We start from the raw sequence: 25,670 nt of genomic DNA, 5'->3' as shown, positions 1-25,670 counted from the left end.
AACAACTCTCCAGTAGTAGGTGGCCTCTTCAACGACTTCTCCTGCAATTGAAAATAAATCACAATCTCAAATATGAAATTATAAATAGAGTAAATTGAATTTTAAAATCACATACCAAGTTCGCCTTAGTGCCAGCCAAAGTCGTAGACCCACCAGTATGCAGTGACCCCCCTTTATTAGATGCCATGTTTGTCTTGTTCTTTACAGAGAGATTTTTAAACTCATCCGTACCCCAATACTCCTGCAAGGCATGAAGAAAGTCGAGTACGATCCAATCAGCAGTAGAAGGGTCCTAGCAAGCCTCAGTGTACATCTGTCTTAGTCACTTTGTAGTGCGACTCTTCCAGTCCTTGAAAATCATCTTTTCGTCCTGGGGGGAATGGAGAAGTTGCTCTACAGAAACACAATTTCATTAGAAGAGGTACAAACAGTCATATGTAATTACACTTAGTTAAAATTAATACACTATTATTACCTTCCAATCTTTGAACCATTCCATCTTTGTATCATTTGGCACCTTTGCAAAACTTCTGTAAGGCGCATCAAACATCTTCTTAATCGTATCTGTGACCTGATGGAGACCTTTCTATGGTGGTATCCAACTGATAACACAATAAAATAAAACATAACTACTAACATTCACATAAAATACGCAATGTTAGGCATGTTTGATTGAATTACTTACCAAGTGGACCCATCCCATCTCAAAGTTTCTAACGATCTCGATGATGCCTGGGTCTGTGATGACTGCTGCCCGCTTACAGATGAGATAGCAGTGGATCCATCTCCTGTGCCCTGTGTAGCAGGTGACTGTGTGGCCTGTGTAGTAGGGGGTGCAGAGTGTGAAACTCGCTGTACTGGAGGGGGAGGAGCAATATACCCAGGATTGGGCACCATGATAAATTGCTCCTGTCCCCTAACCTGGGAGGTCTGCACTATTGCTGGTGTGGACGTCGAAGTCAGAGCGGTAGGTGAAGAAGTGTTGCCACGATCAGTTTGCTGAGTAACACCCTTCTTACCTTTACCTGCCATATCAGAATCAAACCATATATATGTTTAGAGACAAATACTATAATTTGTTTAAAATATGAATAATATTGGTGATAACTCAAATTAAATAATCATGGCAATATAGTAAATTAACAAACTTACTTACTTTACCTCATTTACTCTGATAGTTCAAGACTACCTTCATCATCATTCGATGAAAGTTCATCCATAATCTCCCCTAATACATTACAGAAATTTTTAATATAAATTTTGGCAAAATTTCCCCTAATACATGTTAATTTCCTTACATTTGTTTATCATTAATTTACAAAAATGAAAATTTCACCTAAAATCAACTAATAAACTATATAACAATAAATTATTCGATATATCAAACATAAACACATCACAATCCTAAACCGTTCTAGAGCACATCCCCTTGTAACTCCACAACATGCATATTCTATAAACTCCACAAAAACAAACAATCCACAACACACAATAATCAGGTTCGGAGAAGGACCTCTACGCCCTTCCTCCCAGTCATACAATCTCCAATCCTACAACTCTATCATAGAAATTTTAAGTCTCTAAAAAACATAAAAAATTAAAAAACTAAATCGATTAAAAGTTAGAGTATCGTACCAAGAATACAATGATGCAAAAAAACTTTCAAATGGTTGCTCCAATCACTCGCAATGGCCAAATCACTGAGCTCCTAGAGAGAGAGAGAGGGGGGAGCGAGAGAGAGAGAGGGGGTTCTGATAATGGTGGAGGGGAAGAGGAGACACAATTTTTATGGGTGTCAGTCATTACAGACAGGAAAATCCGTCTGTAATGGGTTTAATGAAACGGTGCGTTTCAGGTGGCACATTACAGATGGATTTTTTTCGTCTGTAAATGCGTCAATCCCATTTACAAACGGAAAAATCCGTCTGTAATGTGCCACCTAAAAGGTCAGTTAAAACTGCCATATTTACAGACGGAAAAATCCGTCTGTAATTTCCCGCTATAATATTTCTCCCTATTTTCAAATTACAGACAGAAAAATCTGTCTGTAATTACTGTCTATAACGTTTGGCGCCAAAAGGCGGGCTAAATACAGATGGATTTTACAGACGAATTTTATAGACGGATTTTAATCCGTCTGTATTACCGACGGATTTACAGATGGATTTTTCAGAAAATAAAAAAAAAATTATTCCACAAATCCGTCTGTAAAGTCATCTGTAATACAGACGGATTAAAATCCGTCTATAAAATCCGTCTGTATTAAGCACTTTTCTAGTAGTGTGTTGAGCACTTAGCAGAGAAACAAGATGTTGGTACTGGACCTGAGCTATGGAAGCTTTGGCATCATCTAGAGGAACAATAGGAGCAATAACATCCTCTTGAAGATCATTAGAGACCTGATAAACAATTGATTTCCCTTTATCTTTTCCATAACCTGGTGGAAAACTATGAAGTTTATAACATTTATTCACTATATGGCCTAATATATCACAATGTAAACACAATGGTCCATCATTATTCCCAGTCTTAACCTTAGCAGTATGGGCAAGTTGTAATAAGTTTTTAACAGCAAATGCAGCTTGAGTAGTATCAAGAATAAGTTGGAATCCAACCACTTATCTTTGTTTTTCTTCTTGAACAACAAGTGAAAAATCTTATTGATTTTAGGAATTGGCTCCATAGCCAATAGCTATCCACGAATAGCATAAAAAGATTTATCTAAATCCATGAGAAAACATGACATATTCACGTTGAAAAAATTCATGCATTGGACTATAACCACCACAATTACATACAAAATTAGGCTTCTAACAACTCAGTTCAGCCCATAGTGTTTTGATCTTAGAAAAGTATTGTGTAATAGTCAAATTGTCTTTCACAATTTCTTTGAAAAATTTTTGGTCCATTACCATGGAGAAAACAAAGATTTCAGATCTGACTACATAGCAGCAATACTATCGCAATATATAATGCTCTCAGTCAAATCTATTGAAATAGAATTGAGCAATCAATAAGTTACAATGTAATTCGTACATTACCAAGTCTCAACGAAAGTAGGATCAACATCGTCACTGAGTCTTGAAATAGGTCCATCAACAAATCTTAGTTTCTTTTTGGAGTTGAGCACCATGCGCATTGCTCTGCCCCATAAATGATAATTTTTCTCAGTTAAAAGTTGCGAGACCAAAATCAATCCTAAATGATCGAAAGAAGAAAGAGTATATAGACCTGCAGCTAGTAAATAGTGCACCATGAAGATGCAAAAACAAAAAAAGTAAATAAATAAGGAGTATTATGCCAAACTGATCAAGAAAGAAAAAGAAATATGCGAAAGAAAAGAAAATTCTTCCAGATACCATGTTAAAACATGAATAATGAGAGGAGAAGAGGTCCTTAGATATTGAACATTTGGAAAAATAAATATTACACATTTTTAAAATTATACAAATCAAAAGCATATATACATCGAAACCAACGTAACTAACAAAATTAATGAAAACTAACAATCAACCAACACAACAGAACTAACAACTAACTAATTAAATATATCATTTTCTAAATAATTCTAGTGTATACACAATGTTTAACATTTATGATAGGTGTCACATTTTATTCTTCTTTGTGAATCAGTGTATATATATATATATATGACAACTTTTCTAATTTAAGCACAACTACAATCTATGAATTTACTCTAATCCTATAATTATAAATATGCTAATTCCTATTATTATGAATATCACAGCAAAATGTATGTTATATACATGATTCATGCAAATATTTTCTTATTTTCTCCCTAACAAATAACATACAAAGAAAGCCTTAGGATACAAACCACCCATGCAAATCCTAATTAAGTTTAAAATTTTTTAAAAAATAGAAATTACATGTCAATGATTAATTCGGAAATATATAGAGGATAGTTACTTAGATTACGGCAGGGGATGATGGGGGCAGCAAACTAAAATTTTGGCAGTGGATTAGCAAGTTTATAAATATTAGTCTTTGCATCGTATTTAGTATATTGACATTCTTGAAATACTATCTACAATCTCAAAGATTTCATGAGCTCATCTATCGAGTATGCATGCCTTCTACTTGCAATTTAAGATTTTTGGTTGCCTTTACTTTCCATCACAGTTCTTCTTCTTTTTTTTAACAAAAAATCACTTTTATTTAATAAATCACTTTCAAGATTTAATTTGTTTAATATTTATTAAAAATAAAAATTTTCACTATTTTATTAGCTTCTAGAAAAAAAAAGTATAACTAACTCTTAACATGTTTTTTACAGTCGTAAAAAAAAAGGTTTTTCTTTATATAAAGTCACTAAAAATGAAGGCTAATTTTTGTAAACTTATAAAGAAGTCTTTATAAAAAATAATAATTTTTTTTAATATATTAAAAATAAATTATCTTTTTAAATTTAAAAAAAAAAACTAACTTCACAAGAATGTAATCTCACAAAAAGAACAAAAAAGCAATATAAAAACATGAAAATCAGTTTCTCTAACATTATGCAAAGAAATTTTCGAATTTATTAATTTTTTATACAATTTAAATTTTTCTGACTTTGAGTAATGCGTACTGAAGATAACATATTAATATGTAAAAAAGCATAAAATTATAAAAACAATTGTAACCTCATATTTTTCTATTATTTTATGATTCTGTGGGTCCATTTTGCCTACGTGACGGAAAACCCGTGGCGAACGAAAAGCAAACGCAACAGAACAGGTAGCCCACATCGAAGGCCATGGCAGATTTTTTGTGGACGCATCATCACAGACATGTAAGAAACAAACGTGAGAAGAATCAAAGTAACAAGCGATATGATGAGATTGTCTACGTAATGAAACAACTAAAGAAGAGAAAAAAATGGGAATAAGCCGTTGCATTTCCCTCCACACGTTCTTGTTACCTTATCTTCAAGCTACTTCTCTCCACTTTTCCTTTCATTTTTTTCCCTCCAAATAAAACAAAACAACCACTAGCCTGAATTTCCCACTTACACTGCCACCACCATCACCACTTCAATTCTCAATAACCACCATCATGTTCACGGCTAGCAAACTAGCCTTCACATTAACATCACCTCGTCCACGCACTGCACCTACCCCGACAACACCCTTGGTTCCAATCTCTTCATTGTCCTCTTCTTCTGGTGTTCACTTCATTCAGTTCAATGGCCGCCACTTATGCCTTCGCCGCAGGTTGTTTCTACTGACCCCTAAGGCCACTGCAGATAAAGAAGGTCTTTACAATAACATCATATATCTTTCTTTTATAATAATAATAATAAAAAAATCATTGTTTGATCATTTTTTAACAAGTGCGTCATTTTTTTCAGGCAAGGTTGAAGAATTTGAAGAAGATGCAGTTGATAGTAAAATCCTCCCATATTGTAGCATAGACGGAAAAGAGAAGAAATCAATTGGTGAACTTGAGCAAGAGTTTCTTCAAGCACTGCAAGTATGCCCTCCCCCCCCCCCCCCCCCCCCCAAAAAAAAAAGTTTTAATTTTGCTGCTTTTTATATTTTGGGTGATGATCCTACAGATTCCATAAAATAAAAATAATTTTTTGTTTGTGAATTTGAATTTGTTATTGAGTTTTGTTTTGTTTTATTCAATAGGCATTTTATTATGAGGGAAAGGCTATCATGTCCAATGAAGAGTTTGATAATCTCAAGGAAGAACTCATGTGGGAAGGAAGCAGCGTTGTCATGCTAAGTATGAGGCAAACTTCACTCACAGTAGCTGCAGCTGTTTTGGTCAATGAATTTGTGTTGGTTAACACACGTTACCTTATCTTTTTTTAATTAGCCTTTATTGGTTGATTGTACAGGCTCGGATGAACAAAAATTTCTAGAAGCTTCTATGGCTTATGTATCTGGAAATCCAATCATGGGTGACAAAGAGTATGATGAATTGAAACGGAGGCTAAAGGTTTGCTATTTTCTTTCCATCAATGAAAATTTAAAAGACATTTTGTAGTACGTGGTGTTTTTATTAACTGGTGTGAATTGATCAATATCTCGGTGATAATTGTGGTAAACAAATTAAGTTAAAGACTATATCATCCAGACCAAATCAATGGTTAGAAACTTTGGGTAAATATTATAACACGTGTTTTATTTGGCAAGTTTTTATGAAATATCATTTCTAGTACATTGATCACTGAAATTTGGGAATACAATTGGAATTGTTTTATTAGCTGCACATCCCCCTCCTTCTACTGATCTCAAAGCTGTTTTCCAGATGGAAGGGAGTGACATTGTGGTCGAGGGTCCAAGGTGCAGTCTGCGTAGTAGAAAGGTGCGCGTTAATCTGTAATCTGTTCACTGATTTCAGTTTTACTTGTTAATTGTAGTTTTTCATGTACAGTTGTTTTTTATTAAATCATTCTTTCAATTAAATAATAAATATAGGACTCTTGGAGTAATTTTTCTTGTTTCATCATTAAGAGATTTGTTTTTGAATTCGGATATAAGCTACTAAGATCAGTTATATCACCAAGTACTGACAGGAAATATAGGATTATCTTTACATGTCAAGTCAAATGCTTATTTAGTTACTAGAATTCAGCTTTAGGATTTTAGCATAGCATTTGGAATTCATGAATATTTGGTTCTGCCGTGTTTAATCTTTATTCTTTACTAATTACAATTCATTTATAGGTTTACAGTGACCTATCTGTGGACTATTTAAAGATGTTCCTGCTGAATGTCCCAGCTACTGTGATTGCATTAGGATTGTAAGTTGCTTTCCTCTAATTTTTCATTTGAGTTATTAGAAAAATTATAGTTCCAGCTACTGTCAACAATTGGTCTCTTTATAAAAGAAATTTATCTATTTTTCTTTCATATATTTTTGGAAAGATTAAATCATGTTTTACTCATTATGACTATGCTGTAGTAAGGGACGGAAAGGAATGTAAGAAATGGTAAATATATGCCGACTCTTAGGTATCCATTCATCCACGCATTCATATTAGGCTGTTCCCACATGTTTTATAATTTTCTTATAATTATCGACTTTTTTTACTTCGTGTTATTTATACTTCTTAAATAAAAGATAGATTGAAATGTGTTATTTGAGTTGATTTTACTGTGAGTCAAGTTGACATGGAAGTTACTGTTTGCATGCAATTGGTCTTAATTTTAAATTTTTTTCCCCCTGTAATCATTAGGTTCTTCTTCCTTGATGATCTGACTGGATTTGAGATCACATATCTGCTAGAGGTATGTTCCCCTCAATTTTCCATCTATATCTAGCATTGCAAACTTGGATGTAGTTTGGTTCCAGAATGTCTCGCTTCTGAAAGTAATTGTGATTTTATGGTCTTTTCCTCTCTTTATTGGACATTTCCTTCTTAATGTCATGAAGCAATTTAGCTTTATGTTATTGGATTGTTTATGTCTTCTAGTTGGAAAAGGAGATGTAAAAATGCAGGGTGAACTTTTTGGGAGCAAAGTGCATGGTAGATCACCATTTGATGGTGAGGGGAGGGGGGATCAGGGGTTTATATTTTTTATAAGATGCAAGCAACAAGTTAACAAAATTAACAATCCGTAGATTTGTGAAATTTCATCAGTAGTTCCTATCTTGCTCTTTACTCTAAGCTGGCACTTTAGTCAAAAAAAGAAGAGATTAACTAAGATATGAAGAAAATCAAGAAATGCATAGCAACGTGTAAGCTGGATGTTGTTGGGGTAAATGATTACTAATTATATTATTACAATTAAGGCACTTATAGCAGATAATGAATTGCTGAATGCAGCTGCCAGAGCCTTTTAGTTTCATTTTCACTTGGTTTGCTGCCGTTCCCCTCATTGTGTGGATAGCTCAGTCAATAACAAGCGCCATAATAAAAGACTTTTTGATTTTAAAGGTATAAATTTACTAACATTATCTCATGTAGGTTATAATTAACTGCTATATACTGACGTATTTAATTTTTAAAGGGTCCTTGTCCAAATTGCGGTACTGAAAATACCTCTTTCTTTGGGACAATACTGTCAATTTCTAGTGGTGGTTCCAGCAACACTGTCAAATGCTCTAAGTAAGTATAAAAATTCAACTGATTCACTAACTATTTTGGCTTCGTGTGATTCACCTTCTTAAAATCAAACTGATTTAATTTATGGTATAACATTAATTTAACTATTGAAATAACATTGTGACTCAGCTGTGGCACTGCAATGGTATATGATTCAAGTACAAGATTGATTACATTACCGGAAGGAAGCAATGCCTAAGTGGAGGTACATTTCTAGTATACTCTACAACTCTCTGCTAAGTCTGTCATAGCGTATATGTTTGTGAACCCACCAAATTCGATGTGTTGACATGTTTGTGCACCAACCAAATTTGAAGGTATCTTCATCTCGAGTTATTCTAAACTGGACTGTTTTTGCAACATTTAGTATTAAATTTGTTCTATCTCCAATAGGAGTCGAGTGCCAATCTTCATTATAATTGGAGTAAAAACAGGATTTGTTCACAATCCATCATGATTTTCATTGTGCAAATGGAAGTCTATAATGAAATCATAGTAATTCACATGTTATATTTGTGTCTGCGTACAGGTATACCTGAAAACCATATTTATTGTTCCAGCAATGGTCATGAAGTCTTGTTATCATTGTCACACACAATTGGTGTCATCTTAACTGTATGTGCCACCATCCTACTTGTAAGTATATGAGCTTTGTATACTTGTAAGTAATATGGACTTTGTATAGCATGCACTGGATTGTCTACTCGAAGAGTTGAGCTAAGAGGGTGTTTAACACCATCGATGAGTCTAATCTAAAATAACGTGCGTAAGGATTATTTGTCACACACTACTGTGACCAGAACCTTTACATCCGCAGGAATATCAAGAACAATAAGGAAAATTGGCAATATTTAAGTAATTAATGCTAATTAACTATATTATTTCGGGTATTTAATTAATTGGAAGTCTTGAAATTGAACGAGGCTGTCTAAATATGAGTTTGAAAACATGTTGAAAGATTTGTAAATAGAAATTCAATACAAGAATTATAACTAGTTGCGTTGAAATAAACATGAATTCCTTTGTATTCAGACGTGGTTAACAATTCTAGTCCTTCAGCTTTAGAGAAAATGAACAGAAACGATCAATGTTTTGAAGGCCTACCTGATAAGAACGATAGTTATGCAGTTGAATAGTCAATAGTATACTTTTAGATTTAAAATTCACACGCTTTTCAATTATTTTGAAGGGAGAAAAAAAGAATGAGGAAAAAAGGGAGAAAACGAGATTCTCTTTTTGTTTTACAAATTAAAGAAATATGGGTAAGATCTAGCTGATAAACCTAGAAATAATATTACTTGTTGCAATTATGCTCAGCAGTTATAAAAATTTTGAAAAGAAAATCAATTCTTTGAAATCTTTGCCACTCCACTTGAGTTTAAAACTTTGGCAAATGTTAAAAGAATATTAATAAAGAAATTAACGTTGCGTTTGGATAGAAAATTTTAAAATTCTAACAATTTATATATTTAAATAATAAGAAAAAGTAATTTTAAAATATTATAAAATTTTAACTAGATATTTTTTATGTCTAATAGAAAAAAATTTAAATAACTTTTTTTTAGAGAGAATTTAAATTTATCTCTATTATACTCAACTTTTTATATTTATCATTCATGACTCTTTTCATACCTGAGTCTACTCTAAGCATCCTTTATTTATTACTTTTATATTTTCTAGAATTTTAAATGTCTTATCTAAAAACAACCTTAAGTAAAAAAAAATTAAAATATTATTAATATTTAACATAATTCTTAATGTATTTTTTTAAAAAAATTTAATTAAAAATTATTTATTCGTTCCTTAAGTAGTTAACAATATTTTGGGAATCTATTTGGCTTGAGAATTATTTATCTTTATTTCACTTTTAATTGTGAAAAATCCAACTTATTTTAAATTTTAAAAATGAATATAAAAAATAGTGAAATTTCAGTGTTTCTAAAGATCAAGAAAGAAGGAGAAGACTCTTGACACGATATATTTTCCCTACACACGAATCTTGATATTAATTCAGGATTAGATGTTTATGGAAAGCCAAATTCCTTCTGTATGTAATAATTTTTCAAAATAACAAATAAGTTAAGATTGAAGGGGATGCACTTATTGGATATCCATCACTAGAAGTTGAAGTACTAATACATTAATTCTTTTCAGTAACAAATAACTAGTTTTAAGGCTTAAAGTGTTCCCACTATCCTCGGATGTACTTAATCATCGTCCAACACCGAAACATTTGTTCATTGCGCTCTTAGTCCAAAGTGTGGACTTGCTGGATAACCCCAGCAGTAACTTTGATTCTGCATATGCAAAATTCAACTACTAACAACCTTGAAGCTGAAGCAGTTCAGTTCTTGACCTTCTTGAGCCCCAGGGGAATAGAAAATTAGGGTTGCTTTTAAAAAAAATTAGAGAATATAATAAAATAAAATAAAAATACATGTTAATAATTCTATTAAAATAATATTTTTTTAAAAAGAATACAATTTTTTAATAAAATTATAAAAAGAAAATATTCTTTCATTTAAACAATTTTTATTTTATAATCAACTATAAAAATAAAAAATAGGTTCTATTGGTATTCTGATATGTAAAATCATTAATAATAATATTAACATTAATATTTTTAAAAATTCTTTCTCAATCGATAAAATTACAAGAACATTTAATCGTTTTTATAACATTGACCTTAGATAAGTTTTAACTGAGATTGTAAAAAAAAATTTATAAACGATCAAAATATTTAAATTATAATATGCAGATTTGACAAATTAAAGAACTGGTTAATTTTTTAGAGAAAACTAAAATTATTTATGAATTTTAATACTAAGAAAAGTAAAATTTAAAAATTAAATAAAATTTTGAATCTCAATAAGTTAAAGAATGAAATACATTTATGACAAGTGAAATCCTAAGAAGTTATTAGTTTTTTTATTTTTTTTATTTTTTTTCTAACTGTGTAATTAAGAGCTGATTTTTTTTTTTAATGTGAAAGCAAAACATGATTATTTTGGACTCCTTTTAAGCTTGGGTCTTGACGATCTCGCTTCTAAATTACCTTGGGAGCCGGGTCTGAGCTGAAGGAATAATTATTATGAGAATGAACGAAATTACTAATTGCTGCTAGGTGGATGAAATGAAGGACAAGACCCAGCAAACATGTTCGCACGTTTTTCACTGATCTAAGAAAATCCGGGATAATATAATCCCGATCAATTCCTACATCATTGGGTAGCAATATTGTTTCGAGGCAACAAATAAAAAGGGGTAATCATTTTGACTTGAGAGATTAGAGACGTTATCTTCGTGCGGATCACTAAGGCAAAAAAATTTCAATTACCGACGTGCTATTGGAATCTGACCTTACATATATATAAGGATACATGTACAAGTCTATAAGCATCTAGCAGCAATCCAAAATCTTTACAATGGCTACAATTCATCATTCTTGTAGCTTCTTGTTGATTGCATTTACATGGATGTTCACAATCATTGGAAAGGCAGCATTAGTAGCGGGTGTATTTCAGCCCAGTCAATGGACTCAAGCCCATGCCACATTTTATGGTGATGAGACTGCTTCAGCCACCATGGGTATGTTGTCACAGTTCCTTATTAATAAACCATTCCGAAAAATTGATGTAAAAGCCTAATCAATGTTATGTTACTTTGTATTAACATGCCTTTTTTTTATATCGTGATTAAAAAATTGGATGGACCTAATCAAAGGAGGAGCATGTGGGTATGGAAATTTGTTCCTGAACGGGTACGGGACAGATACAGCGGCTTTGAGCTCAACATTGTTCAACAATGGGTATGCATGTGGGGCTTGTTATCAGATACAATGTGTCCAGTCGAGTGCATGCTACTCCAACGTGCCTTACGCCACTGTGACTGCCACCAATCTTTGCCCTCCTAATTGGGCTGAGGCCTCTAATGATGGAGGTTGGTGCAACCCCCCGCGTGCACATTTTGACATGTCCAAGCCCGCATTCATGAAAATTGCACACTGGGAAGCTGGCATTGTTCCTGTTATGTACCGCAGGTGATTTAAGAAAAAGTTTATTTACCATATAAAGAATATAATAACATCAAATCTTTCTTGCACAATTGTTTTATAGAGATTGGTTACTTTAAGAATTGGATTCATGTATTTACAAAAGTGGCGTGTAGATATCAAATTCCCCTTATTCTAAATAATCATGTTAGTATGTGTATCTCTAATGATCTCTGACAATGTGATTTGTTAAATGATTATTTCTCAGAGTGCCTTGTGTAAGGAGTGGAGGGCTTCGATTCTCTTTCCAAGGAAATGGGTATTGGCTATTGGTGTATGTGATGAATGTGGGAGGTGGAGGAGATATTGCCAACATGTGGGTGAAAGGAAGTGGAACAGATTGGATTAGCATGAGCCACAATTGGGGTGCTTCTTACCAAGTATTTGCTACATTGAATGGCCAAGCTCTCTCTTTCAAGGTTACTTCCTACACAACCAAAGAAACTATAATAGCATGGAATGTTGCTCCTGCCAACTGGGGCGTTGGACTAACTTATTCCACCGATATCAACTTCAGTTAAAAGCACTACATAACTTCTCACTCTCATGCCTCTCCTTTTCATTTACTTGTTATTTTTAATCTTTTGTGATCAATTTTCCACAAGCGATGCAAATGGCCATTGTCAAGAGACTTCCTACTGAACTTCAATTTTACACATGTTGGAACAATGGGAATTTGTCACTCAACCTTTCCAGTATTGGTTAAATATATATTCTATTTAGAATCATTCAAAATTTAAAATAATTAATTTGATTTACTCATAAACATGTGCGGTAGCTGTATAAAACTAGCAAATCTCTATTTATTGGCTCTCACGTCTTACTCTTCGTTTGATTTCATTTTGATAAAAAGGTTATTGGTATGGTAAAACCAATTAGTTTTCTCGTATTGAAAGTCAAGATTAAATCAAGGATAAATCTTAAGTTTTATATATTAGATATTTGTAATATTTTTATTAAAATTGAAATTTTACTTTATCAATATATATATATATATATATATATATATATATTAAAGTGTGAATTCTGAATTTATAATAAAAAAATTATCACAAACATACTTAAAGCGTGATGTCTAAAATTTGTCTTAAAAAGATCAAATTGATTCTTTGCAATATTGTTTTCTGTTGTTTGATTTGCATTTTGATAAAAAGGTTATACAGGTGAAATCAATTAGTGCGTGTTTGATTTTGACTTACTAGTCATTAATTTACATTAGTTTTTATGTTGAATTCATATTTATGAATTTTTTAATGTAAAATCAAACAAATACTTTATTTTCTTATATTGATAATCAATTAGTTTGTTTTCAATTGAAAAATCTAACTAACTAAACTTATAGAAAATAGATACTTTGATATTAATATTTTACATGATTTTTTATCATGTTAAATTTTCACATATTTTATAATGTAAAAATATTGTATTTATCTCTTTCTTTATGGGTATTGAATAGGCGTGATTTATCAATATTTATTTGAAACAATAAATAAATTATTGTTACACGTTCATATATGATAAACAAGTAAAAGATTCATATTCCAAATTCAAATTCAAGTTAAAACTTACTCAACAGATTACTTTGTATCAAATAAACAAAACATTAATTTTACCTGAATTCCTTTCTTTAGTACAACGGTTTTAATCTCATGCACGCACGCTATCCAAGTCACTCACTACTAATCCTATCCTGGTAAATTTTTAGATAAGTATTTAAAGGAAAAAATTAATATAAAAAAATAAATAAAACTTTTTTTATGAATTAAAAACAATTTATATTTTTGAAGTCTTTAAAAAGTTAAATAAGAAAGTTTTTACCAAAATAGAAGAAATTATAAATTAAAATTTATCTTAGCACTTAATTTTTTTATTATTATAAGTACTAATTAAGAAAATTATCCAAACTCGACCTTTATATATTATAAAATTATAAGAATTTAATTTAAACATAGTATTTTTTTACATTTATTATTTGATAATGCATTATCAAAATATTTAAAAATTTGACAATCATAGTTATTTTCCAAAAAAAATCTAACATTTTATAATAATGTATTGATACATTATTAAATAATAGTGGAAAAAAGTTATACTGATGAAGATTGAATGAAAATAAAATTCAGTCTACTAATTTTCTTGTGACAGAATAAAATTGCTAATAATGAAAGATATCATTAACTAGGAGGCATACTAAATTTGGTCTTTTTTTAAATTTAAAAATGATAAAAAGAATACAAAATAATTTGGCTTTGTAATGTATATGGAAATTTATTGCTACCATGTTACTGAAAAGATCTAAATCTGGCCTTGAAAAGAGGGGGCAAAAAAATCCAAATCTGGTTTAGTTTTGGAGTATGTAAATACAAAATAGAGAATACCTATTTCGAATCTTGGAACGTAAGCTGGACCTTGTTGTTTTCTTACCACGCAGTTGGCAGATTGGGCTGGACTTCACTGCTACCTGTCTGCTCCAAACCATGACACCATTTATTGTGCTATATTTTATATTTTACTTATTTCTATTTTTAGTTTTTATATAATTTTAATTATTTAAATTAACTTTTATTATATTTTTGGTTAATCAAAATACAAGACTTCAAGTGAAAAACTTAATATAAACAATTAAAAATATTAATAAACTATATATTTTCAATCTCAATAATACTCGTAAATTAAAGATATTATTTTTCATTTACATAAATAATAGTATAATCTTTGTACTACAAGGGTAATTGAATATATCTATTCAAAAACCATTAATAGTATGGCATAACCGTCAATTTAACTTATTTTTATTTTTGCCTTTAGAATGCTTTCCTACGAGCATAAAAGAAGAAGAAGATACTAGATAAAGAAGAAATACTATAACAATCACTTACCTCCGACTTAATAAAAGAACAAAAAATAAAATACTTACGATATGTACCAAATATCACATGAAGATGCCACACTGATGTTCATTGCATTTTTTCATCATTGCACATTTCGCATCATATTTTATATCTATCAATTTCTTATTTTGTTATATTACGCTTTAAATAACAGAACATCTTCAATAAATTTAGCAAACTTTGAAAAATCCCATGTGAGAGATGTAATGTGAGGACAAACTTTAATATTCTTTATACGTTTTGAGTATACTGGATCGGTTGTGAACAAGTATCAATGACCACTTCTTTACATAAACGTGCCATGATTGTTGAGTATGAACTATTTTTAACAATATCACTTCCACACCATTTTGTTTCTATTAATAACATCATCGCATTTGATATGTGAAATATTAACATCTTAGGTACAGTTATACATTAAAAAGTTATAATCTTTCTTAAATTATTTTTTCACACCCATATATTTTAAAATAAAATTTCGAATTACTTATTTAATAATTTATTTTTGGTTAACTAAATTTTCTGAAAAATGATTTCCTATTTTAAAGCAGAGCAATTTATTAGACTAAAAATAATAAAAAAATTTATATCTATTTCACTTTAAAGAGAAAAGTAAAGATTCAAACGTGTAAAATGTTGTCTTTACTTCACTTGGCTTGAATCACTTTTCTTTAAATTAACATCTATTATTATTATTATTATTATTATTATTCACTACTTTAAATTCTCTTTTTTTTTTCTTGCATTTTTTTTATTACTATGATGTTTTGTTATTAAACATAGTTTATTATTTCTAATGATTGATTTTCTTTTTAATATTATAAATTAAATGACGGAAACCAAACATCATTGCCATATCAAAACTTGGGGGGTATCGTAGATCTAATCTCGTTCACATAAACTCGATTGATTCGACTCAGTTCAACTCAACAAGCATGAAGTTAATCGCATTATAAAGAGTATAACCTACTCATGATTGGATCAGGCTATTGGATTGCACATTATTAAATTTGACGAACAAATAAATTATTGCTTTACATTTTTTCCTCTTCTTTCTATTCGTTTTATTTTATTTTGGTTTCTTATTAATATTATTTGAAATTTTTAATACATATATGCGTGATGTGGATTTATTTTATTTTTAAAATATTATCTTCATAAAACCAAAACATATAATATCCCGATTACCAGATTTGATTTAACTTAAATTCGGTTGGATTAATTTGAATTAAGTTAATTAAATTTTCTTGACAGATCTAATTTAACTCAACTTACTAAATTTAACTTCAAGTAAATTCAACTTAACCCATACTCCTAATAAAAACGATTGACTGCATTTAAATTTAGCATTTTTATGAACCTAAAACTGAGCATATATTTTTTTATTTGGTCTAAGAAACTGAGCATTTCTACATAAAGGTTTTATGTCAACGCGCACGGAGAGAACCGGTAAACCTTATAAACTAAACAAAAAAAAGTGAAGTAGATAATTAGAGAATTAAGATTTAAGGATCTATCTAGTTAAACATAAAACATAAAACATATTTTTAAATTACTATTTTTATATTTTTAAAAGGTACTTTAAATATGGTGTAAGTTTTTATTTTTATAAATTAATCTAGATAATTTTTTTTTCAGCGACATTTCTAACATGATAAGAAAATAATTAATAATAGTTTTTATTAAAAATTATAATAGTTGATTTTATTAATATATTAAATTCGATAAATATTATGTATTTTGTAATAAAAAATTATCATACATAAATTTTCATTTTTTCTTTGGACATGGTTAAAAAATTCATTCTTAATAACCTCAAATTAACTTGCTCTGAAATTCTGTTAGTGAGAAATTCCAGCTCTTATTTTCGCATGGAAATACTTCATTCTTTTAACCATGAAGACAAATAGGCATGATGGAGCTCCTTCTAACTCATGTAAACAACGTTGTTTAACCACTATGAAAAGATCGGGAAGAATTACGTTAAATGATGTATTTTATTTTTTTTTCAATTTCACGTTATTACTTAATTAAGTGTCTTTTAAAAAAAAAAATTGTTACATAAGTATAAGCACAAAGGAAGGGATGTGGACATCTGAAGTGATGTAGTTCATTGGAGGAGTTATTACGGTCTTCTTAATGTATATTTAGTTTTAAAGTGAATTTTCAGATGAGATGCTTTTTAATTAAAGAGTAAAGATAAGTTTTTTAAAAATAATTAAAATTATTATTATATTATTTAAAGTGCATTATATATATATATATATATATATATATAAGCTTGTTTATTAAATTATTGTATAAGTAATTAACATTTTATAATAGCATATTTTATGACTTTGATTTATTCTAATTTTTAATTATAAACTAATTAATTAGATGAAATGTATTTTAATAAGAATTAATATGATAGAAAGAAGAACAATTAGTAAGATGATGATTAATTAAGAGTGCATCGTTGTAAGGTGAGCCCTATTTTTTTTATGAGAAAACTATTTATGCTTAATTATCTAATTAATTGATAATTTTAAAAAAAATAATGAATGCAAATATTATTAATAAATAATATTTTAAGCTTAATAAAATGGGGAGTCTAAAATCATTATAACCTTTTACCCTCTCTGACCGGCCATGGAGTTATTTATAAGCAGCAGCCAGCAGCTAATAAAGCGCATAAAAACTCATTTCGATAACAACAGCATGAAAAACAAAAAGATGTGCGCCTGAAAACTCAATACCATTTCAACGCCAAGAAAAACAAAAAGATGGATGCCAAAGTAATAGCTGTTGGCCATGATTAAATATATTAGAAGATTTTCTAGATTTTTAATAATTAATAGCTATTATTTAAATATAAATATTTTTGTATTTACATTCATAAAAAGTATTAAAGGATCTTTATAAACATATCTAAATAGAAGATACTTATGAGGCATGCCAATTTTATTTTTATAATTTGTAATCGTATACGATTGGATAACAAAGCAACTTTTTAGAATATATTTAAATTATTATATTTTAAGTAGCTTAAACAAAAGATTATATGATTTTTCTTCATTCGTAAACTCGTATAACTCTTTTTTAATGAGCCCAAGTCTTTTTATTAACGCGATGCGATCCTAGATATCCTGGTGTCCTATCCACTGTGATCCTTAAGCACTTTATATTAAATGAAAATTAAAATTTATCTTTAGCAAAATGTAGATCTTGACATGCTAAAAAGTAATTAAGCATAATCTTGTACAAAAACATGCAAATTATACAACATTAAGCTATTAATTTTAGGTGAAGCGAGGAGTGACACTGGTAAATTAATACATCTTTAATAATAAAAAAAGAATCCAGGAAATTGAGTGAGTATGATATCCCTTCTTGCCTGCAAAAGTGTATAAGAAGAGGAGGAAGGAAGAACACAACGACCGGTGGTGGAGCCAAGAGGGAGGATAGAGGGGTCCACGATCCAGAGTGAGCGAGTGAGCACGAAAGCCGAGGCAGCTAAAACCGCTTAAAAATAAAAAAACAAACATAAAATAGCTGCAACTTTTACTGGATTTTCCCGGGAAAATTAACAGCCTCCGCCACAGTTTCTCAGATCGTGTTACCGGAATCATGAACGACTCATCCGGTCACCTGAATCTTCCTCCCGCCGCCGCGTCGGGAAACGTGGCGGCGTCTCTCCGACACGTAGACCGCATGATCAACTCCAACCATTACACCTCACCTTCTAGAACAATCTACTCCGACCGGTTCATTCCTAGCAGATCTGCCTCCAAATTTGCTCTCTTCGACATTTCCGCGCCTCCTGAGGGCCGTGACGACACCTCCAGCGCCTACACCACGCTCTTGCGCACCGCCTTGTTCGGAGCCGACGTCGCCGGCGTCGCGCCGCCCCTCACGCCGGAGAAAACGCCTTTGCCGGCAATGATGCTTCCTAGCTGGAATATTTTCCGGTACAAGACCGAGACTCGCCAGTCCATGGACTCGCTTTCGCCGTTTATGAGCGACGATGTGGTTCTTGGCGTTAATCACAGCCCGGTCAAGGCTCCGAGGAAGGTTCCAAGGTCGCCTTTTAAGGTGAATTGAATTGAATTTAGTTTAATTTTAAGTTAATTTAATTTTTTCTGTTTATGGAGATTGTGTTGTGTGTGGTAGGTTCTGGATGCACCTGCGCTGCAAGATGATTTCTATCTGAATCTGGTGGATTGGTCTTCGAATAATGTGTTGGCTGTTGGTCTTGGTAACTGTGTTTATCTCTGGAATGCTTGTAGCAGCAAGGTGAGTTTTGTTTCTTTCTTTTTGTTTGGATTTGATTTGGGGAAAAGAAATGCATGTGTTTGATTTCGGAACTTAGATTTCTCTGTGGTTGTGATGTGAGGTAACCGGTGTGGTGTTCGGTTATGCAAATTGAAGATTCTTCTTATGTGATTCCCTTCCATCTTGATGTGCTGCGTGCAGGTTACTAAATTATGTGACTTGGGGATTGATGACTGCGTTTGTTCAGTTGGTTGGGCTCAGCGTGGTACACACCTTGCTGTTGGAACTAGCAATGGTAAAGTTCAGGTAAGAGTGTACATGCTGATCACATCTCAGGCACGTTTACTGGTTCATATCGTGGGGTGTATTTGATGGGTACTCATAAATATTGGCGTGCGTGGGAATGCAATAACATGTGAAAAAAGCCATCGCCCTAGACCAGAGATATAACCATTCAGCATTGTAGTATCGTAGATCAGCAACTTTTGTTGATCCTGAAACCTGGATTTATTTGGCAAGCACTAAGCATACTGTCTGCAAAATCTAAGAAAGAAAAGTAGCAAAAAGGAGGGAGCATTGGGGTAAAGTGTAAAGATGACGATGCTGCCCTTCATTTAGGTTGGAGAGAAAAAAGAATAGCATGTAGTTAATAAGAACTTGCTAGAGTAGATGGGAAGCGATTGAAGATAGCTGCAAATGGTGGTCAATTAGTTTAGACATCTTGTTGGTGATCCAAGCCTTTCTGGGGAACAGAGAGCTTCCTGGGTAGATTCTTAGGTTTAAGAAGGGGACAAGTATCAAATCGCTTGCCATTACTAACTGTTTATCCGTCTTGATTATACAGGATGGAATGAAAAATATTTTAACAGTCATTAATGAATGAAAAATAATTGAAAATATTTTGATTATTTTTTCCTTGATTTGATGGTTCTTCTTAGAAAAATAATGAGTATAGATATGCTTGTTTGGCTTTAGTTTGGATAAAAATTAAAGATTTTCTGTACAATTTCCATTTTAAAAATTGTTTTAATTTCTTTTATTGAGGATGTATTAAATTGGAAGTTAAGAAAATTTCAGTAATATCGTTTTTGTTTCCCCTCTTTTCATTCTTAAAAGGTTTAGTTCAAATGCTTCTTGGGGAAAGGATCACTCCCTTTGCTTCCTTTTTGATGAAGCATAGATGCTTAGATACCTTATAAATGTTTTAGCACATACCAGGCATAGTTGGGTATATTTTAATACATTTATTGATGTTTTCATGTTTGGACAAGCAAATGTGTTTATCAATATAGTTTTTCATATATATATATATATATATATATATATATATATATATATACACACATACATATATTTATCCCATGCCAAATCCTTGTATTATAGACCTTGTTATGTACTTGTGTTGCTTAGTGCTTGTCGTCTTGTGTTGTGTCATGTCTTGTCTTGTTCTATTGACTATTATATGCATCATATCATTCTTTCCTTCCTTGATCATAAGAGTTATGTTATTCTAGACTTGGGTTCATGGTGAACACTATATTTGTAGCTCATCCATCATTGAATTTATAATATTTACATATTTATAATTTTTAATTATGCCTTGATGATGGATAAGTTGCCATGTATGGGTTTCACCATGAACTTGAATCTATTTTAAAACTGATTTGATTATACCACACTCAAAAAAGGGATCAGACGGGTCCTTCTCCTTATTTTCATTTTATTTGATTCCATTACATTTGTTTTAAACAGAATTGATGCTCAACATATGATTAGGCCATAATACTATTGATTAAATTGGATTTACTTTCTAACATTAGGTTATGTGGTTGACATTCTGAGTTGGCATTGATGTACTTGTGCAAATATTGGATGCTGCTATTCATATAATTGAATGAATCATTCACTGAATACAATAAATGCAACAAAAGTAAAAAAAATATAGTTAAACCACTCGGAAAAGTAAAGTTGATAGAGGGGAAGACCGTTCACTATAAAAGTGAGTACCTGATTGATATGGGACTCATCTATGTCAACCCCATCAGTTTAGAAAGAGCACTCGGTACTTTGATGCTAATTGATGTGGACTAGAACACTCCCTAGGAGCCAGGCGATAAGAGGGGAGAGGCTCCTCTACTAGGAATGGGAGTTGTGTCACAGCTAGCTAATGAAGGTCATGCTTGTGTCAGCAAGTGATGTACTAAATGGATTGATTAAGTTTTTGGTTCTATCATATTTATGCTGAAAAACTTTGTCAGTTTGTGTATTTGTATTTCTAGTCTTCTTAACACTGCCTTTCTGGGGTTCTGCTAGATCTAGGAAACATAACCTAAGAATGACAGTGTTTTGAATTCCTTTGGTTTGATAGTTATGTATTGATATAGTCCATAAGCATGTCATGTTACTTTTAATATAGAAAATTAATTTGCTTGCTTAATTGAATTTTACTTTGGTTCCATAATCCATAGCTGTTTGCCCTCAAGTGTGCGAAAAAGTAGATGGCAAGAACTTGTTCCTGAGCAAAATTGGTTCTGGGTATATATAGGCTACTCAGTTTTCCTTTTAAGTTAGATAGTGCATCATTTCTACCTTAATCATTGTCCTCGAGACTGACTTCCCCAAGAAAACAGGGTGTCAAGTTGATCTCTGCTTCTCTGTTTTCCATGACCAAGATGTCTTTTTCTTCCCATTGAATCCCTGGAACTTGCTAAGATCACTTTATTCTTTCTTTCATGAACCTTTGTGTCCTCTGATACTATATGACAAATTAACCCACATTTGGCCCTAATTATTATCCATGTAGATTTGGGATGCATCTCGATGCAAGAAGATAAGATCAATGGAGGGTCATCGTTTACGTGTTGGGGCCTTGGCCTGGAGTTCATCTCTTTTGTCTTCTGGTGGCAGGGATAAGAATATTTATCAACGAGATATACGTGCGCAAGAAGATTTTGTTAGTAAACTATCAGGGCACAAATCAGAGGTCAGGCTTGCTTTTATTTCCTCCAGCTTTATCTTTATTTTATTGGTAAACTGTCAAGCTTGCTTCAATCTACTGTACATGGTATTCAGCAAGATTTTGATTTTTTATTTTCCTTTCTGGTTTTTCAAAGGTTTGTGGACTGAAGTGGTCATATGATAATCGTGAGTTGGCATCTGGAGGAAATGACAACAGAGTATGCAACTGCAAACTTGAACATTGTTCTGAACTATATCCAACTGCTCTGTTATCCTTTACTTCTTCTGCTTATGTAATAATTTATTTCATGTGTTTGCAGTTGTTTGTTTGGAATCAACATTCAACTCAGCCTCTTCTGAAGTACTATGAGCATACAGCAGCTGTTAAAGCTATTGCATGGTCTCCTCATCTTCATGGACTTCTTGCATCTGGGGGAGGAACTGCAGATCGATGTATACGTTTCTGGAATACAACCACAAACTCACACTTAAGCTGTATAGACACTGGAAGTCAGGTAAAGTAACTTCCTTATCATGTTGGCACCCTTACATCAAATTCACTACATTTTGATATTTGCTTTTACACAGTTGTTAGTTGGTTCAACACAGTTGTTGACTAGTTGCTAAAAGGAGTGTGTTCGTTTTGCTGAAGGGTAATTTCAGTAAACATTTAAAGCATGCAGAACAACAAGCTGCTGAACCAATCTACAAAATGGAAAATGAAAATTATGCAAAAGAACTTGAAAAATAATTCGAAATGAATTGGAAAATGATAGAGCGGTTCAAGAAACGATTAGAAAAGGGCATGGTACAGCAACATTGGACCTCAAGATGGTCCTGTCCTCTCTGTGCAATCATCATAGTTATTGTTGAAAAATAAGAGTGGATGCTTATTCACAAAACATTTTTCCTTTCCACTTTTTTTTTTTTTTTTGAAGGGAGGGGGGGAGGTGTGGCAATTGAGTAATCTGGATTTTACCGTGAGACATTTAATCAGTTTCTGCATATTGGTTATGGCCAGTTTAACATCCCCAAATTTTCCTTTCCACTTTAGATTTAGTATCTGTGGCTTTTGCCTCGTCAATATTGAGAGAAGGATAAAAATGGTCTTCCTGCTATGCCTTTTCTATTTCTTAACAAATAAAATGATGTTCAACCTTTATATACGACAGGTTTGCAATCTTGTATGGTCAAAAAATGTCAATGAAGTGGTAAGCACACATGGCTACTCCCAGAATCAGATAATTGTTTGGAGATACCCCACCATGTCAAAGGTACCCAATGTCTACCGTGATAAGGAGTATCTATTTTATTTTTTCTTAATTTGAACATTGATTTACCATCATTTTTTTGTCATTTGATGCAGTTGGCCACTCTTACTGGCCATACATATAGAGTTCTTTATCTTGCCATTTCTCCAGATGGTCAGGTATTTCAGTCCTTCTTTCAACTCTTCCTCTTTCTATATTACTCAGTGTCTATGATTAAGAATATTATATATTTTTTTATCATCCATGCTATGTGCTGGTTATGATGGCTTCTACTGTTTCAGACTATTGTTACTGGAGCTGGAGACGAAACCCTAAGGTTCTGGAATGTATTCCCTTCCCCTAAATCACAGGTAAATTTTTCACGAGAGATGGAGAAAAAATCTGTGCTGTCCAAAGCCTTTTATTATTTAAACTGATTTAACCAATATTACACGAGCAGATAACTGCAAATTCAAATGACAATTTTTATGCCAATCCCTTGTTATTCCCCAGTTATATATTTTGGTTAGTTATGTTTGTTAGATGGTTAATCAATAATCAACTAGTAACCCCTACCAACCTCAGTAAAGTGATTAAATCGGTTTGATAGTTGGTTTCCCGAAATGTATGTGCAGATAACACCATTTCGTGTGTAAAGATAGTGTATATATAAGTAACAAATGATCTTTTGGTTTGTTTCATGTTTATATGATAATGATTGACAAACTGGATGCGACCATTGCTGCAGAATACTGACAGTGAAATTGGAGCATCATCGCTTGGAAGAACTATTATTAGGTGATTGCTCCTGGTCTTTTGATTCAATCATATTGCCTATTTCAAAGTTTGCGTGGCTGTGCAGAAAGAAATTTCAGAACACAGAACACCACGGTGGGAAAACTTAGCATGTGAAAATTACCATCACAACGGCACGCTTTACCAGTTAGAGAGCATTGCAGAAAACTATAGAAGTTATAATATGGCTGCCAATGATACATGTTCATGCGATTCATTTCGAGTCTCATTTCATTTTGAAGAAAGGGTCATGTTATTATCCCTCTTAGATTTATATGTGTTAATGTTGTAGCCAAGTTTTTTTCCCCTCTCCCTCTCCCTCTCCTTTTTGGTTCTTTTCAATAGCGCTCTCCTGCGTCATATATTTAAAGATGGGTCCTCAGAAAAAAAAAAAAACATCCTTAGCTAGCTTGTAACAGCCGTTGTATATAATTATTCTTTTCTTAGGAGGGTTGATGCGTTCTTCCCATTTTACCATGTCTTTATTAGTTCTGATTATTTCATGAAGTTTTTCTTGAACAGGTGTCGATTCTATCCTCTAAACTTATGGTCTACTACTCATGCAAGAGTATGTACAAATTGAACCACAAGTATTAATTTACATTTTTGTTTGGACCGAATCATTCTTGGGGGAGCTTTCTACCCATTATGAACCTAAACTAAAATAACTTTTAAAACACTAGTGGGGACATTTTAAAGTGTCTAAAAACTGAAGTGTATTTTTATGTGTATTTATATAAAATAAATAAGAAATGAAAATAATAATATATGGTTACATACCGGATTAATTTTTTAATGATTTAAATAAGGGAATTGAACCTAAAATGGCGATTGGACATCATGTTGGCCATTTCTATTGATGATAATTGATTTATTTATTTTTAAGTTACTCTACTTATCTAGTATTTAGTATGACGATTTGGTAAAAATTATAATTCTCCTTAATGACTGTTTTGAATATATTAGTTCATTAATCTTTTTAATTACCTAAAGGTAGATGCTAACTGGTGGTTTTATGTTATTGACTAAGAAATAAAAGAAAATATTTAATATAAAGAAAAATATTTATTAGTTTAATAATAGAAAATTTTATTTAATTTTTTAAAAAACGTAAAGTTTTTGATAGGATGTTTTATAAGCCATTTTGTTAATTTTATACCAACAAATATTTATATAGTATATATAAATTAATACATAAATTGATGATTTAATTTTTAAATTTTACTTTTATTTGTTGATTTATCTAAATATTTGTCAATTATTATAATTTTAAATATACGTTTACAATTTTTAAAAAAATTTATGACAATTATTTTCAACCAACAACTATATGACACTATAACATTAATATAGTATCAAATAATATATTAATTAAAGTGAAAATTGAAATACATAATTATATAGTACAT

At 31.6% G+C, this 25,670-nt stretch overlaps 3 protein-coding genes across 5 annotated transcripts; all 3 read left to right on the top strand.

Annotated features, from left to right (window-relative positions):
* The first annotated feature begins 4,797 nt into the window (after positions 1-4,797).
* LOC113849082 (PGR5-like protein 1A, chloroplastic) lies at positions 4,798-8,939 on the top strand. Of its 3 annotated transcripts, none has more exons than XM_027478686.1 (11): positions 4,798-5,257; positions 5,354-5,475; positions 5,637-5,733; positions 5,849-5,949; positions 6,262-6,318; positions 6,681-6,757; positions 7,193-7,244; positions 7,784-7,894; positions 7,968-8,065; positions 8,192-8,267; positions 8,592-8,939. In XM_027478686.1, the coding sequence occupies exons 1-10, from the start codon at positions 5,059-5,061 to the stop codon at positions 8,259-8,261; spliced, it is 984 nt and encodes a 327-aa protein (XP_027334487.1). In that variant the 5' UTR covers positions 4,798-5,058; the 3' UTR covers positions 8,262-8,267; positions 8,592-8,939. The 3 variants fall into 3 exon arrangements, 2 of the variants coding, with proteins under 2 accessions (XP_027334487.1, XP_027334488.1); XR_003502068.1 differs by having other exon boundaries at positions 4,894-5,257; positions 8,192-8,379; positions 8,592-8,895; XM_027478687.1 differs by having other exon boundaries at positions 4,894-5,257; positions 8,192-8,278; positions 8,592-8,895.
* Positions 8,940-11,487: 2,548 nt separating this feature from the next.
* Positions 11,488-12,647, top strand: LOC113849084 (putative expansin-A30). The gene is made up of 3 exons (XM_027478688.1): positions 11,488-11,650; positions 11,786-12,101; positions 12,322-12,647. Exons 1-3 carry the CDS (start codon positions 11,488-11,490, stop codon positions 12,632-12,634), a joined length of 792 nt encoding a protein of 263 aa, XP_027334489.1. The 3' UTR covers positions 12,635-12,647.
* Positions 12,648-18,360: 5,713 nt separating this feature from the next.
* Positions 18,361-24,859, top strand: LOC113849361 (protein FIZZY-RELATED 2-like). Its single transcript, XM_027479224.1, has 10 exons — positions 18,361-19,078; positions 19,157-19,279; positions 19,460-19,564; positions 22,062-22,241; positions 22,372-22,434; positions 22,537-22,731; positions 23,389-23,490; positions 23,583-23,645; positions 23,769-23,837; positions 24,215-24,859. Exons 1-10 carry the CDS (start codon positions 18,614-18,616, stop codon positions 24,266-24,268), a joined length of 1,419 nt encoding a protein of 472 aa, XP_027335025.1. The 5' UTR covers positions 18,361-18,613; the 3' UTR covers positions 24,269-24,859.
* The last annotated feature ends 811 nt before the right edge of the window (positions 24,860-25,670 follow it).

This window comes from Abrus precatorius, unplaced genomic scaffold (genome assembly GCF_003935025.1).
Source record: "Abrus precatorius isolate BTA unplaced genomic scaffold, Abrus_2018 Scaffold9, whole genome shotgun sequence".
Taxonomy (NCBI): Eukaryota; Viridiplantae; Streptophyta; class Magnoliopsida; order Fabales; family Fabaceae; genus Abrus; species Abrus precatorius.
This window is presented reverse-complemented; position numbering and strand designations above follow the sequence as displayed.

Excerpts from the sequence above, each read along its gene's own strand:
- LOC113849082 (XM_027478686.1), top strand. The coding sequence starts at position 5,059 with ATGTTCACGGCTAGCAAACTAGCCTTCACATTAACATCACCTCGTCCA. Across the intron at positions 5,734-5,848 it reads AAGCAGCGTTGTCATGCTAA|GCTCGGATGAACAAAAATTT; the intron begins GTATGAGGCAAA and ends TTGATTGTACAG. Across the intron at positions 6,319-6,680 it reads GCAGTCTGCGTAGTAGAAAG|GTTTACAGTGACCTATCTGT; the intron begins GTGCGCGTTAAT and ends ATTCATTTATAG.
- LOC113849084 (XM_027478688.1), top strand. The coding sequence starts at position 11,488 with ATGGCTACAATTCATCATTCTTGTAGCTTCTTGTTGATTGCATTTACA. Across the intron at positions 11,651-11,785 it reads GACTGCTTCAGCCACCATGG|GAGGAGCATGTGGGTATGGA; the intron begins GTATGTTGTCAC and ends ACCTAATCAAAG. Across the intron at positions 12,102-12,321 it reads GTTCCTGTTATGTACCGCAG|AGTGCCTTGTGTAAGGAGTG; the intron begins GTGATTTAAGAA and ends ATTATTTCTCAG.
- LOC113849361 (XM_027479224.1), top strand. The coding sequence starts at position 18,614 with ATGAACGACTCATCCGGTCACCTGAATCTTCCTCCCGCCGCCGCGTCG. Across the intron at positions 19,079-19,156 it reads TTCCAAGGTCGCCTTTTAAG|GTTCTGGATGCACCTGCGCT; the intron begins GTGAATTGAATT and ends TGTGTGTGGTAG. Across the intron at positions 22,435-22,536 it reads CTGGAGGAAATGACAACAGA|TTGTTTGTTTGGAATCAACA; the intron begins GTATGCAACTGC and ends ATGTGTTTGCAG.